Below are 14,432 nucleotides of genomic sequence, written 5' to 3' on the forward strand. Positions count from 1 at the left end.
GGCATGTCCGGCCCACTGAACTACAAAACCCCATGGAAGCGCTGTCCAATTGAATAACTAGTACAAAATGGGGTTGCAAACAGAGCAGTGGTTAACCCTTTCTGTGGCTTGATTTAAATGTCTTTCTTTATGGAGTGTGCAGAATACAGGCGACCACTCTGGTCGGACAGCACATTTACTCAAATACTGGTCCTCAATACAATTTTGTACTTTACATAAGTATTTCTATGTTATTCTACTAATTATTCTGAAATTTACTTGTGTACTTTTACCTAAGTTATATTTCCATTGCAGAACCTTTACTTATAAGAGTACATTTATGCTGTGGTATTGCAACTTCTAAAACATCTGAATACTTCTTCCACCACTTCAGGATACCAAAATCACCACTTTTTCACGGCAGGTATTTTGACATGTCATAGGAAAATCTGAGTTGTGATTGAATACAGTAATGGTGGCTGTATTCCACTCAGGGGAGCCAGTTCCAGGGTCTTGGTATTGTGCATGCTGGCTCACTGGAATAGTATACTGGGAACTGAGCCATTGCTAATGTTATAAATCATACCTGCACGTTTCCTGCTATGCTAAGTCAAAATGTCTGCTGTGAAAAAGGTCTACAGAGCCCCTCATGCCAAAAGTGTGCCCTCAGTGAAATTCTACACATTGGACATAATCATCGACCAAAGAGTATATACTGTATGTATTCACATGTGACTGGGCAAGTTGGTCAGTCTTCCTGTTGTGTTTTTTTTTTTTTTTTTAATTATATATCAGCTCAGGAACCTTATTTTACCTGTTACAATAAAACTGACAAATGTTTCCTTACTTGGGATATTTCAGTGTGCTGAGGTACTGTATAATGAGAGGATATAACTCATATTTCAGAACCTCATATTAATATGTAGTCTAGAAGTCTGCTCATGTTTCATGCATTTATTATACATTTTTATAGAGTTAAGTTTATTCCTCTATAATTTTTCAGTCTACTTTTATACACGTTATCACTTCATACTCTAATAAAGATTTCTTTTCTTTATCTTCAGTCCGAATGTTAAAAATAGTCGACTGTTGCAAAAGAGGCATGGACAGTTCTGTTCTAGCTGCTGACCTCCTTGGCTAGAAACAAAGACCAGCACTCTTTTACCCAAGTAACTGCTACATACTTAGACAGTCTGTTGGCCACAAGCAGTTTTCTATTTTCATTACATTTCATCTTCTTTTTTTAAACAGTGTACGGCATAACCACGTTTAAAACGATATTAGAAAACATTGTCTTCAATGAAAGAGTTTCAATGCTGATGAGTGAAATGATCACTGATAGTAATTGTTTTTCCATTAACAGGAATCAATACATCAATCAATGCTCATTAAAAAATAGTCCAGGGGCAATGAGATGTTGCTGTGGTGGTCACATTCTCTTATTGCTGATGTTCTTACATAACTAAAATGTAAAATGTCGGTTCATCACTGTTACCTTAGTAGTAATAGTAAACCTGTGAACATTTGTGGCATTCAGTGTGTCCCAAGGTATTATATAATACCAGTGCTGTTGAATGTAGAGCTCATTACAGATGGGCAACCTTTTTTTGTTTCTGTTCATGTTGTCTATATATTCTTAGAAACAATACACACTGAGTTAAAATTGTGGGTATTTGTCTCCGCTGCGTCTGTTGCGTGTGTTGTGGCAGCAGCTCCACAGGCATGAGTTTATGTCGAGTTGTGTTAGTGCAGAGCTGTGTCGCTGTGGCCGTGTCACACAGGGAGTCATCACGAGTGGGAGGGACTTAGGCAGCAGGACAATGCTGGTGTTTGTGCAACGGCCCCTGAGTGGCGGCCGGCTCTCTCATACCGCTCTCGCTTGACTACCATCACTGCACGCATTGTTAAAGTGAAAGGAAAGCGGACAGCTTGATCCTGCCTGTGGGATGCAGCGACGGAGGTAAGACCCCCATTCCCTACTGCTATGTCTGTGTGATGGAAGAAAATGAAGGTTTTTGAAAGCTGTCTCGTGGGGCTGTGCTGTGTGAACTGTGGGAGTGGGATGTTCTACTGCAATTCTGGGGGAAACCGAGGTCTGGGAGCTGTAGGTTGGCTTGGGATGAGGCACCCTTGTTTGTGTTTTGGCAGGGTCACTACTGTGTGTGAATGGAGCGGAGCTGAAAGAAAGTTTTACAGAAAGAGGCTCAGTGAAAGGCATCTGTATAGGAATTCCTATACTAGGAATCGAGCAACAGAAAAGACAGAGTTTGAAGGGGACAATAACCGAAGAAATGTTTGGTGATGAAAAAGTTCGAATGGTGATAGAAAAGACACCAAAAGACACAAACCAAGATGGGACGATGAACAGAGCAAAAACTGATTGTTTCTGTTACTCTCACCAGACAAGACAGGCAAGGATAGAGTGAAGCATTACAAGTGGTAAAAATAGAGGCGGAGTGGAGGTGGAGAGATTAAGAGATAGATTAATTAGGGAGCTGAGGGAAGGGGGATATCAGGAAGGGAAAAGGCAGAAAAGAATCGAAGAAACTGAGAACATAGTAAAGGAAAGCAGGAGCTGTGAACCCTAGATAAGGTTTCAACGGCATTTGTATTACTTGTGATACACACTTCTTAGGCTAGACTGCCAACTATTGTACTTCCAGAGAGAAAAAAGAAACTTGACCAACTTCCATTCAAATCTTCTTTTCAGTCCTTTGTAAATGCTGGATTCCATATGCAGTAAAAAGAATACCGGTAAGCCACTCATTTTCAGTTCTGCCCTCCTTCCTAGATCAAATACTCTTATCCTTTTAGCTGGCAGATTAGAGAGACTCAAGATGTTCTGTCTCAGTATGCTAGTCCTGGGAGATGCCTCTATTCACATTTATGAATGGCTAAATCTGGATTTTATAGACCCTGATAGTCAATCTGAGGTGTGTCTTTCCTCCATTACTGCCATGCCCCCTACTATCTTATAAAGCCATCACAAATGACTATTCAACAAGGCTTTGAGAGAGAAAATGCCTCTGTGTCATATAGAATAGGGTAATATTAGTGTCAGTAGCACTCTTTAGAAGTATTTAATCCACATCAACTGCATGTGCTTTGTTGTCCCAGGCAGTGGGAGAGGGAGGACTGGGTTTTGCTGTGAGGTACAACAAAGCAGAAAGGCTGGCCAGGAGACACAGATCCAACAGTGGTGGTTTTGGCCACAACAGAAAAAAGGGCGTCCACCCCTGCCGTACCAGGGAGAAGAGGGAGGCCGTCCACTTCTGCCACATTAAAAGAAGCAGTGAGCTGCATTTGTGGCGTGGGTGGGCAGGCGAGGGTTGAGCTGTGGTGACAACTTTGGGCTGCGTGCCGAAGTGTGCGAGGGAAGAGGAAAAGGAAGAGGAAGGAAAGGATTAGAAGTAGGTGGAGGAGGAGGAAGAGGAGGAGAGGAGCAGTGGACCTGGGCCTGGAGCCCAAACACAAGCAGGATGGCAGAGAAGAAAGTTAGGTAAGTATCTTTATCTTGTTTGTTTTGCTCAGTGAAAATGTATTCAGCAAGTGGAAGCAGCAGCTGGGTTAATGTTGGTGTTTTGCATTCTTTGTGTGTGTCACTTTATCAGTGAATTGATTTGCATATCTTGTGTCAGTGACTTCATGTAAATCTGTGCATGCACATGTGCGTTTGTCTATGTTGATCCCTTTACAGCCTCCCTGCTAAGCTGATTAATGGGGGCGTGGCAGGCCTGGTTGGTGTGACATGTGTATTTCCTATTGACCTGGCCAAGACCCGCCTTCAGAACCAGCAGGGCGTCCAGGTCTACAAAGGAATGTGAGTAGGAATCCCCTGGCCCAAGTTAGACCTACTACTGTTATTGATTTGCAACATCCAAAAATAAAACTTTCACATTACCGCAATCTTTTTGTCTTAGCATCACTGAATTATACTTTTTAAATTTTTGTTACCGTGAAAAAGCCTCTAAAATAATCACTGTCTTTAAGGTAGGGGGAAAGGCTGCTGACAAATATTATTTTAGCTTGCAAATATGTGCCAAAACAATGTCAAAGTCTAAAACTGTAAAACCTTTTCAAAATATCGGCATCCTTCCGGTGGTAAATGGTTTTGCATGTGCCCTCTGGTTAACAGCGCTCTCTAATTTGAGATACACACAAGACAATATTATTATTAAGATGATCAAATCTCACATACCTTTCCACTGAATCTCACAGGGTGAAGCAGCAGAGCTTAAAACACTCTTTCCATATTTGGTCCATAATTTTGGTGAGACTGCACCAAACTCACTCATGGGATCACATTAGGGGAATGGCTATACACAGTGTGTGTTTTGATGGACTAAAAGTTCAGCTAGAACAGTCTATGATTTAGTTTTCAAGAGATGCAGAGAAAAAGATACATTGATTGTGTCCTTAAAAGACATAGTGACCCTGAATTTTTAACTGCGCACATCTGGTGGGCATCAATAGTACTGGCTGACTGGGTGTGGCCATCTCGTGTTCAGCAGGGTGTGGATTTCCATTGTGATTCAGAGATGGAAAAAAACTTCGATAGCTTATTCTCCTAAAGGCCCAAATATGAGGTTGGATTTTTTTTTTCTTTGCAAAGAAAAAAGAAAGTTTCAACGTAACTGTTCAGACCGTTCTTTGACACCATTGGTCTCTGTCCAGTTTGTTGTTTGGACAGGATATATGGTCATGGTGTATTTGGGTGAAGGCCAGGCCAGTGATGATGATGACAAATGAAGCATAATACAACTGATTTGACCGAAATATATGTCAGTAGAGTTAATGACCACCTTATGTTGTATTTAAGGACTCATACAAAAACAGACACAACATCAGTCCCTTCTTTTTGTCTTTAAAGGCTGGACTGTCTGGCAAAGACGGTACGCTCGGAAGGCTATTTTGGATGCTACAGAGGTATTCTTTGCATTTCTAATCCCTGTGACAAACAACGCTACAACTGAGTTTTACTGTAAACTTAATCTGGCCAACTATGCTGTTGTTTCCCCTGTGAGCTCTCAATCTTTTTATCATAATAACCACTGTCTACTCCCATTAGCCCACAGCAGTAAACCATAAGCTCCCGTGTAAGTTTGTTCTATTTGCATACCTCAGTGGAAACGGTTGTGTGACTGTCATCAGCCTGTTTGTCTTTTCCAGGTGCAGCTGTGAACCTCACACTTGTTACACCAGAAAAAGCCATCAAGCTGGCTGCCAATGATGTCTTCAGACAGAAGCTCTCAAAGGATGGGTAACTTAGGCTCACTGATACATCACATGATGAATCTACTGTACATCAAAAATAATCCCAAACTTCAGAACAGGTCTAACTGAAAGATAGCCTACCCTTAAATATATTGCATTACAGTAGACACATCTAGAGTTATACCAAAAACAACTGAGAAGTTTATGTTGTGTTAAATAAAATTTGATTTGAAAAAGTGTTCAAGGTTTTTATAGTAAACTAAAAATACACTAATTAGTTCAGTAAAGACTTTGTTTTGTTTTGGAGACTTTTTGGCAAATTTTGTTGAATGCCATCACCAAGAGATGGTGCTAATATGTAATATATCCTGTTAAACAAGTGGGAGAAAAATACAGTTTTTCATTTGGGATTCTTTTAGCTACTTGGTACAAATTATTATTGCTCTTGCATCCGTATTTCATTCGGGCAGCATGCCAGGAAGTGTGCTAATCTTTAACCTAGTCTTAAATAACTTTAAAATATTGTGATGTGTAACACCATACCAGTAACATTTGTTCATTAATCAGTACTTTTAAGAAACAGCACTATTAGTCTAGTATGTTTTACAGAGAAACTAAGAAAAAACTGATCTGAAAAAACAACTTGTAATTTAATTAATACATTATGTTTTTCGTCAAAAGAAAAAAAAAAGGCTAACACAGAAGCCCTGGGACAACAGAAGCCCCACCATTACTGGTTCTAAGGTTTACTCTTCTTTAGTTGCTCTCATAATTCTGGTAGGGACACACTATTGTTGTAATGTCCTACTGTTGTTCATGGTCACACTGTGTTTCAAGGAATTTGCCCCTGTGGGGGGAGGTGCTGGCAGGATGCGGAGCCGGGACCTGTCAGGTGGTAGTCACCACTCCTATGGAAATGCTTAAGATCCAGCTGCAGGACGCAGGAAGGCTTGGTGAGTTGATCACCTTTTTCCAAAGAGCTGTTTTCACACTATTACCAAGGTGCATTTTGTCAGTATTTATAGAAGTGTAAAAGGTAACGATACACTGACATCTTGGAAAATCCAATTCATGAAGTGAATCAAATTGGACTTTGTATCATATATTTATGCTAAAACCGATTTGATTCAAGTTTAGTCATACGTGTTTCTCAATAAATAAGCCACAGCTCCTATTTACTTTTCTGTAAAATGTAACGTAAAAGTTACGAAATAAAATAGAAAATCAAATGGTTGGCACCCTCCCTTTGTTCGGCAACAAAAAGCACACACAGTGATGGCTGCCGGGTTACATTGGTCTGCATGTGTTTTCTAACCTGGGACAATCTGTGTTTGTCCATTAGCCGCACAAAGGCCTGTGCCAACCGCAGCTCAGGCTGCTGCTCCCGGTCCAGCTCCATCGTTGGTGGCCCCCCCACCACAAGCACAAGCCCGGCGGACCCCTCCACGACGGCCCTCGGCCACTGGCATCACTGTGGAGCTACTGAAGACTCGTGGCCTGGCTGGCCTCTACAGGGGGGCAGGGGCCACCTTAATGAGGTCATACACACAAAACATAAACACACACTTCCGCCCACAGCACAATACGTGTAAATTGTTTTACTTGTCTTTTTTTTTTTACTTTTAATGTACATGTAAATATTTAGTTATTATTTTACAACTAAAGTAGAAAACCAGACTGAGAGTCAGTCATTTTCCATCATTTTAAACTGTTTAGAACAATTCCAGAAATACTTCTCCCACAGTTTGTTTCTGGTGTTCATTCTTTTTCATTTTTCACTGTCTTCTTGATGTCACTGGTGTCACTCAGTCCATGACAATATTTTTCATACTTTGCTCTTATGTTGGAAACCATCAACTGCATGACCCTGCCCAATGGCTTGTGTTCTACAGCTCAGTCTATCCTCCATTCAACTCTATCATCATTGCTTTAGTGAGTTTACTTTAGATCACATAACTCGGCTTCATTTGTTGTATTTCCTGACACCTCTACCAATCAAACGCTAATCAATAGATTCCTGCAGCTATGTCTGGCTGCTATGCTGCAGTTGAATGGGGCCATGTCTCTCAGTCTCTCCCTACCTCTCTCCTGTGGCTTCACCCTCTCCCACACATCTTTTTCCCACTCATTCTCAGGCTATCCAATTTCTTTCTCCTTGCCCCAACCAGAACTGCAGCCTTTCTCCCAGGTTCTTTCCTTTCCATCTCATTTAATCTAACCATTTTTTTTAAATCTTATTTTTCAGGGATGTCCCCTTCTCAATGATCTACTTTCCACTTTTTGCCAACCTGAATGCACTGGGCCGGGAGCGAGCAGGTGGCCAGGGTGATGTGCAGGCTCAGGCCCCATTCTGGCAATCCTTTGTGGCGGGCTGCACCGCAGGTTCAGTGGCAGCAGTGGCTGTAACACCACTGGATGGTGAGTGGGAGAAAGCAATAGAGAGAGATGGAGGGTAGAAAGTTGGATGTGCATGAGGGCTCAAGCCTTCGCTACTTACAATGACAGCAGTGTGCACGTTTCCCCAGTGTTGCAATGCTTCACTCCAATTTGGTGTGTTCCAGACAAATTGCTCAATCAAACTGCTCTTTAATGTCGTATTTTAGAGTGTGACTATGTAACTCTTTGACACAATATTCTTCTTACAAATGAAAAGCTGAATTCATGAGCAATAAAATGCAACCTCACTCACTTCAATACGCAGCCGCACTTGGTCTGGTATGACCGGTAGTTTATTGTTGCGAAGGTTAGCAATAAATAAATAAATACAGTATTTGTTATGGTTGAAATCATGTCCTTGTTCTCTTCTCCCTATGTAATAGATACTTGATAGTTTACTTAATAGTGAGGAATAAATCAAGATTTTGGACACTTAATCATCATTATTCTGTAGCAGAATTCAGACACTCAATATCGTGCACTATAAAGTAAATAGGGAGTGGTTTCGGACACAGCCGTAGCGTTTAACGGACTTTACTGAATTCTTGACACCTCCACTTGTGCAACTTTTACTATTATCCTGTGATTGTCTTCTTTCAGTTTATGCAATGAAAGTGCATCCTTATTCTAAATACCCATACAGTAATAAAGACTCGTCTGCAGACCTTGCAGAAAGGTGAGGGGGAGGACACATACAGAGGAATTATTGACTGCACAAGGTACGACTATATCCTATTATAAAACATTTTGTTACCCTAATAAGTGTAAAAGCAATTCACACCTGAGACAATTGCTTGTCGCAATGTTTTTCCTCCCATTATCCTCTCTGTATACTTTTGCAGGCGCATCATGAGGCGGGAGGGCCCATCAGCGTTCCTAAAAGGTGCAACATGTCGTGCTTTAGTCATTGCTCCTCTTTTTGGCATTGCGCAGGGTGTCTATTTTCTTGGGGTAGGGGAGATGGTGCTGGGTTTGCTGGGATAGCAGTGCTCGGCATTGGTGGTGGCAGTTGTGTTACCCCTGTACAGATAATTTGCTGCTTCAATCTGCAGTGAAAGCATGACACAACTGAGTGAACGGTGAATACAAAGAGAGGGGAACGGTGGCCACGACCTGCTAACCAAAGGAGGAGGAATGGTCTGAGATATGAAGAGGCTCTAATTACTAATATGTGGACCAAGTGGTTCACACTAATCAAGTTTCTCTAGGCTTTTTACATGCTGTCAGCAGGGTTCCATAGGTTAAACAGGGTCCAGTGTATATGTGTGACTAATTTGAGGATATGTATCCCAAGTCGTCAGGTTTATCCCAGTGTGCTTGCTGCAATATGTCTGGGGCTCTTCCTTTCACCTGGGAGAGATTATTCCATCTGGTTGTTAAGAAAGAGCTGCTGGATGTTGTTTGAGGCTGCTAACTAAAATGCCTACCAATCTGACCATTTGCATGGTCCTGATGAAGAACTGTCCATCATCCAATGTAAATGACAAATTCCCCTTTTAAAATCTTTGTCAAAAGCTAATATTGTCTAATCTGACCTCAGAGTCTGAACTGGGTATTTGGCTTGACCTCCCATGCCAGTCATTTAGAATTCAAGGTTTGATGTGTTTTTCTCTGGAAAAAGGAGCTTGATCGCCTTCGGCCTACCCCGTTATGCATTCCTCCTACTCCATCTGTGAGGTTTGAGTTGTAACCTTGGATTCCCTCAATGGATTGGGAGGTGCTGCTTGCTAGTGTCTCTAAGGTCATTTGTTAATCTGATGGTAATGCTTTAATCCCTGTATTAGCGTACAATATACCCTAACATACAGCTCACTTCCTGCCTAAGGCCACAGGTTAGGCTGCTGGGCCACTGTCTCGTAGCCTTGTCTTCCTCTTCCACATAGCTTGGAGGGATTTAAATAAAACCTGTTAGAGGCCTAGGGCTGTTTTTACTGCTTAATTACACAAAAAATGTTGCTTCAAATGATGTGCGCACAATAACTTAAAAAAAATGCAATTAAAGCCTTATCATTGCTGATAGTTTCTAAAGCATCAAAACTGTAAGTCTTAAAGGAATTCGTGGAATCGGGGGTGTTGAAATATTGTTTTGGTACTAGAGTCCAATCTGGCGAGGACAATTATACTTGTTAAACCCATAGAGGGAGTATGGCACCTTGTCTTGCCAACTGATTGCCATTACCTATGTCCACTGGGTGGCACTAAAAGCTTTTTTTTTTTTTTTTTTACATTTTTATGCAAGACACATTTTGATGTGGCTAGTGTACCTAGGCTACTACATTTTCCTCATTGTAGAGTGAACATAGCCCGAGTAAATGGTTTGTTTACAAGCTGTAAATAAAGATATCTCATACATGCTGATTTCTCTGTGTCACACACATTTATTTCTTTGGCTTTTGTATGTTAACTGTTTCAGAACAATGGTAAACATCCTTTCTCTTTCCCCACACACACACCACACACACAAACTATTAAAAAAAAAAAAAAAAAAAGTTCTCTTTGGCAAACAGATAATCAACCTGATTATAGGCGGTAGTCTACAAAAAATGATTAGATTAAGTATGTGTAGGGAAAATGTGTATCTTTGGTGACCTAGACATGTAGCTTTGATTACTTTAATCAGTTAGTTAAGAGCAATACATATTTGCAATGCCATTGCAATTTAAAGCAGTCCATTAGACACCCCATGGAGAGGTTAAATAGAGGGCACTTAAACAGAAGTAAAAGTGCGCATGTTGAATTATTACTCAGTCCTTTAGTACAAAAATAAAAAGATATATGAACACATCCATAGCGTCCCATTGAGGAAATCAGGCTTCTCTTTGACCCCGATAACTGGCAGGTGATTGTGCGGGCTGCTGCGCACTATGATGATAGTCTGTGGTCACCTTAAATAGTCCGTCTGTGTCCGCACTGCTCCCTTCAAATCCACTGTTAATCTGTGAATTTGCGGTTGGGGTTGGCACCAAACAAGTTCACTCTGATTTCAGGCATCATCTGTCAGGGGTAAAGTCAGGATACAAATACGGAACACTCACAAACTTAAAGGAAAAAACCTGAATAAATTATTGAAGTAAATTGGTGAAGCAACATTAGAAATGCAAATGCTTTAATATTTCTTTCTTATTTCTTGTATGGACATAAAAGGAAGTTAACTAATAATATATAGCATCTACTTTCCCCCTTAGACAAACAGAACAAAAAAACTTATACGTAACTGTCAAATGTTTTACTGATGTGCGTACATTTTGACAAAAATATTTGCTTTTGTTTTGTTCATACAGAAGAAGCTATATTAAATAATATTTAGAATATTTTTTAAAAGGTGCCAATGCAGTGATGATGCTCTTGTCTGCTCCTGCAGCTGTGTGTTGGCAGCAGAAGGCATTTGGGATGCATGCTCAAAACAAACTCTCATCTATTCTTTATCATCTTTATTTGTGACAAGAGCAGGTACTCTCAACACAAAGCATGAGTGAATACATTTTAATTACTTACAAAAGCAAAACACTGATGACTGTAATAATTACACAATGAATTTTCTAGCCTTACCTGAATCCAGACAAGAAGTTAAGAAGAAAGTAAAACTTTCCCCATTCTTACCAATTAAAGTATGGTAAATTAGTGGCTGTCATGACAGTCTTGCCTGAATTATCTGGATCACCTTTCACCTTCACTGCTTGCACCTTCAGATAATGACCGCGCTGGGAAACCTAGTGGGCTCTGCTGCCCTCTACAGGCACGCAGCAGAAACTACTTTTCGTGTGTTATTAAGATCGGAAGTGGTTATTTGGATTTTAGATACATAGTCAAAGTTACTCTACCTGATGTGCCATAAGTTCAAGCCTGCTCTCCAAAGTGTTGGAAACCTTTATCTTCCCATTAGCATTATACACTTCGACTCCTCCGCAGCTGTTAAAACAAAGAGGGAGTCAAACTCAGCTTAAGTATGTCTTTTCTTCAATCTTTGCAATAGTCACAATGAAAAATAAGTAATCTGACAATGCATTTTTTTTTTTAAATCAAAGAGTAACAAGTTGATGATTAAGTACATTACATCATCTTACATTTCTGATGGAAGAAAACATTCCATGTCAATTCTGACGTCTATGTTGCTCTTCACTGCCTCTTTGTAGATAGGGATGTTCTTAGTAACTGCAGCCTTTCAGGTAATACAACAGAAAAACACAACACTATCAACTATCATGAATGTAACAACAGATGCAGAGACTCCTGAAATGTTCTGTGCTCTCCTAAATAACCTGTTACAGTAATCCCAGCATACACCTCTAGAGTCAGCTCAGCCTCACCTGAACCATTTCTACATCCTGCTGTCGGCAGCGAATGGTAACCTTGGGCTCCAGCAGTTGATAGAATCCCTGAAAAGGGGAAAAGCACAAACTGAGGAAACAAACAGAACCAACAAACCAGTCAGATGTCGGGCTGCGACAGCAGTTGGAGAATTTACCTGAAGTAACAGGCCCTCCAATAGGGTGGAGTACCTAGCAGGGTCCTTGGCAATCCCTGCAAGTCTTTGACGGGCCTCATTCAACAAATCCTGAGGAAAGAACACAGGTAGAAAACAGAGAAAAAGCCTGCAATTTCAAAGATGAATTTAGATCACTTTAAAGTCATAAACATGTTGCTCTTAAACACTCTTATTTAGATACTGTGGAATCAGACACATTTATGGAAAAATATATATAAGTAAGTAAGTAAGTAAGTAAAGCTTATATAAATATAGGCACTTGTGTTCAAATGCTTATCTGTGTTGACAAGTAAACATTATTTTTCTATGATCTGAGAACCATAAATGAAAATCCATTCACTTCCATCATGCTGGGGTAGTGGACCCGTCTGAAATGTAAGAATTTAATTCAGGAGTCAGTGGGACTTAAGATAAACACACATGGACACTAATGGCATGTAAACATATGCACACAAACCTAACTCACGAATGCAAACACGCCGTAATCGTAAATCAGCCGCATGACATGAACTGAATGCAAGTATGTGTAACACATGAAGATGATCTCTAACCATGATCATGTCGTCACGGGCCTTCAGCACCTTCAGTCTCGCTTGGTTCATCAGGTTGGACATCTGGCTGTGAGAGTGGAGAAAAAAAGCAATGAATAAAATGGACTGAACACATCAACAGGTAACACAAAACGCCTGTAACATAGCTGTCCTGCGTGATGCTCAGTTCTCACAACACACTGATGTTAAGCCGACTGCGCGACCACAACTGGATTTTTAGAGGCAGATATGAAGACATTAGTGAGCCTTTATGATAAGCGATGAGGACAGAGGAGGGTGGTGTAGTTACAGTGTATTTCTAAATTTAAGTTTATTTACAGACACAACGCCAGTGGCGGCACACTGAGATTTAAGAGGCAACCATGACAGTGAGGGGGGGTTTGATTCAGTTTGTGGATGCAGCTCATATTATGCTTCGCTCTCTAACCTCTGGACCAGTCAAGGCTGCAAAGGTCACTAAGAATGTTCGATTGTTCGGATTCAAACCTGTCATCGTTTGACAACAATGCCTGACAGGGACAGGCAAACCCAGACAATAGCTGAGCTCCAATCAGGAAAAAAAGAGCCTGGTGTGGCGTTACATTATCTTGAGGTAGCACTATGTTTCCAGGAGAAACATGATCCCTTCTCACTTCAAATCCATGTGCCTGTACATAGGATGTGGGTAGGCCTCACTAAATAATGACTCAAAGCGGGTGCAACTATAAATTTATTAGAATTCCACTTACTCAGTCTCTGTTTGCAGATATCTTTTTTACATTCTAAAGAAAAAAATAAACACCAAAATGTTCAGGGACTCACATTTTCTTATGTTGTTCAATCTGCTTTTCCTTCTTCTCATAGTATTCCATTATTTTCACCCTCTGAGTCTGCACCAGGCGACCTTTCTCGATGTTGAACTCTTCCTCCGCCTGTAAATAGATGGGTATGACAAACGCCCACTGCAGCAAAAAAAAAATCACAAGACTGACAGACAGGCTGATAGACTGAAAGACAGACTTCCAATTACCTTCGCATCAATTTCCTCAACTTTCTCACTGGCCTCTTGTTCAATGAAGGCCATCATGTGCTTGATCTGCCACAAGAGACAAACACAAGATAGTTTGTTCAGATTCAGATGTCACACAAAGTTCAATATTTACAGATCACGTTATGTCAATTTTCTAAGTATAAGTACAAACCAATTCGTAATTCATAAGATCCATAAATGATCTCATTCGCTCCTTAATCACATGGCTTGTATTATTACTGTATTTCTGGGAACATTAACCCGTAGCCATTACCGATAGTTTGTGTCAAATTTACACGTGTAATAAATGTAACAAAACAATTTTGTCAAAGGACTAAAAGCCAAAAAGTGAGTTGTAACGTTGCGACATTCGGTGCAGAAGAATGAGTAAACATCACCGGTGCTACACGTACCGATAGTTCAGGGTTTAGCCCCTTAGCTAACGTTTGACATGTTTACCTAAAGTTATAATTTAAGTCCCTGGGATAAAGGTGGTTTAATTTAACATTTACTAGCCTAACATTGTCTACTTTACCTGTTTCTGTACGTCGGCATCGGTGAGCGCCATGTCTGTTCTTAAAAATGTTTTGTTTATGTAAAGTCTGTAAAAAAAAAAAACACTAAGTCCTCGTGTACAGGTCAGTAGAACCCACAGAAACAGTTGGGGACAGACTCGTTGCTTTCAGGTCGAGTTAGCGATATAGGAAGAAACGCAACTTCCGGTTATCATTTTCAAAATAAAACACACATCCAATGA

The 14,432-nt window shown here is 40.5% G+C and overlaps 2 protein-coding genes across 4 annotated transcripts; one reads left to right on the plus strand and one right to left on the minus strand.

Annotated features, from left to right (window-relative positions):
• Positions 1-1,843: 1,843 nt before the first annotated feature.
• slc25a18 (solute carrier family 25 member 18) lies at positions 1,844-9,922 on the plus strand. 3 transcript variants are annotated; one of them, XM_040131989.1, is made up of 11 exons: positions 1,858-1,939; positions 2,690-2,733; positions 3,097-3,478; positions 3,677-3,799; positions 4,850-4,905; positions 5,149-5,239; positions 6,031-6,146; positions 6,536-6,731; positions 7,439-7,611; positions 8,273-8,348; positions 8,472-9,922. In XM_040131989.1, the coding sequence occupies exons 3-11, from the start codon at positions 3,459-3,461 to the stop codon at positions 8,611-8,613; spliced, it is 993 nt and encodes a 330-aa protein (XP_039987923.1). In that variant the 5' UTR covers positions 1,858-1,939; positions 2,690-2,733; positions 3,097-3,458; the 3' UTR covers positions 8,614-9,922. The 3 variants fall into 3 exon arrangements, with proteins under 3 accessions (XP_039987924.1, XP_039987923.1, XP_039987925.1); XM_040131991.1 differs by having other exon boundaries at positions 3,101-3,478; XM_040131990.1 differs by lacking the exon at positions 2,690-2,733 and having other exon boundaries at positions 1,844-1,939.
• An 84-nt stretch (positions 9,923-10,006) lies between these two features.
• atp6v1e1a (ATPase H+ transporting V1 subunit E1a) lies at positions 10,007-14,431 on the minus strand. The gene is made up of 9 exons (XM_040132646.1): positions 14,211-14,431; positions 13,676-13,741; positions 13,468-13,577; positions 12,667-12,733; positions 12,095-12,184; positions 11,937-12,005; positions 11,694-11,788; positions 11,451-11,538; positions 10,007-10,623 (listed from the first exon to the last, which is right to left on the minus strand). The coding sequence occupies exons 1-9, from the start codon at positions 14,241-14,243 to the stop codon at positions 10,561-10,563; spliced, it is 681 nt and encodes a 226-aa protein (XP_039988580.1). The 5' UTR covers positions 14,244-14,431; the 3' UTR covers positions 10,007-10,560.
• Between the last annotated feature and the right edge of the window lies 1 nt (position 14,432).

This window comes from Xiphias gladius, chromosome 8 (genome assembly GCF_016859285.1).
Source record: "Xiphias gladius isolate SHS-SW01 ecotype Sanya breed wild chromosome 8, ASM1685928v1, whole genome shotgun sequence".
In the NCBI taxonomy this organism is placed as follows: Eukaryota; Metazoa; Chordata; class Actinopteri; order Istiophoriformes; family Xiphiidae; genus Xiphias; species Xiphias gladius.

What these genes read in the sequence shown, in the direction of transcription:
- slc25a18 (XM_040131990.1), top strand. Translation starts at nt 3,459, where the DNA reads ATGGCAGAGAAGAAAGTTAG. An exon ending in GTCCAGGTCTACAAAGGAAT is followed by an intron (nt 3,800 to 4,849) that starts GTGAGTAGGAAT and finishes TTGTCTTTAAAG; the next exon opens with GCTGGACTGTCTGGCAAAGA. An exon ending in CTATTTTGGATGCTACAGAG is followed by an intron (nt 4,906 to 5,148) that starts GTATTCTTTGCA and finishes TGTCTTTTCCAG; the next exon opens with GTGCAGCTGTGAACCTCACA.
- atp6v1e1a (XM_040132646.1), bottom strand. Translation starts at nt 14,243, where the DNA reads ATGGCGCTCACCGATGCCGACGTACAGAAACAG. An exon ending in ATTGAACAACATAAGAAAAT is followed by an intron (nt 12,734 to 13,467) that starts GTGAGTCCCTGA and finishes CCACTCTCACAG; the next exon opens with CCAGATGTCCAACCTGATGA. An exon ending in AGGATGTAGAAATGGTTCAG is followed by an intron (nt 11,789 to 11,936) that starts GTGAGGCTGAGC and finishes ATTACCTGAAAG; the next exon opens with GCTGCAGTTACTAAGAACAT.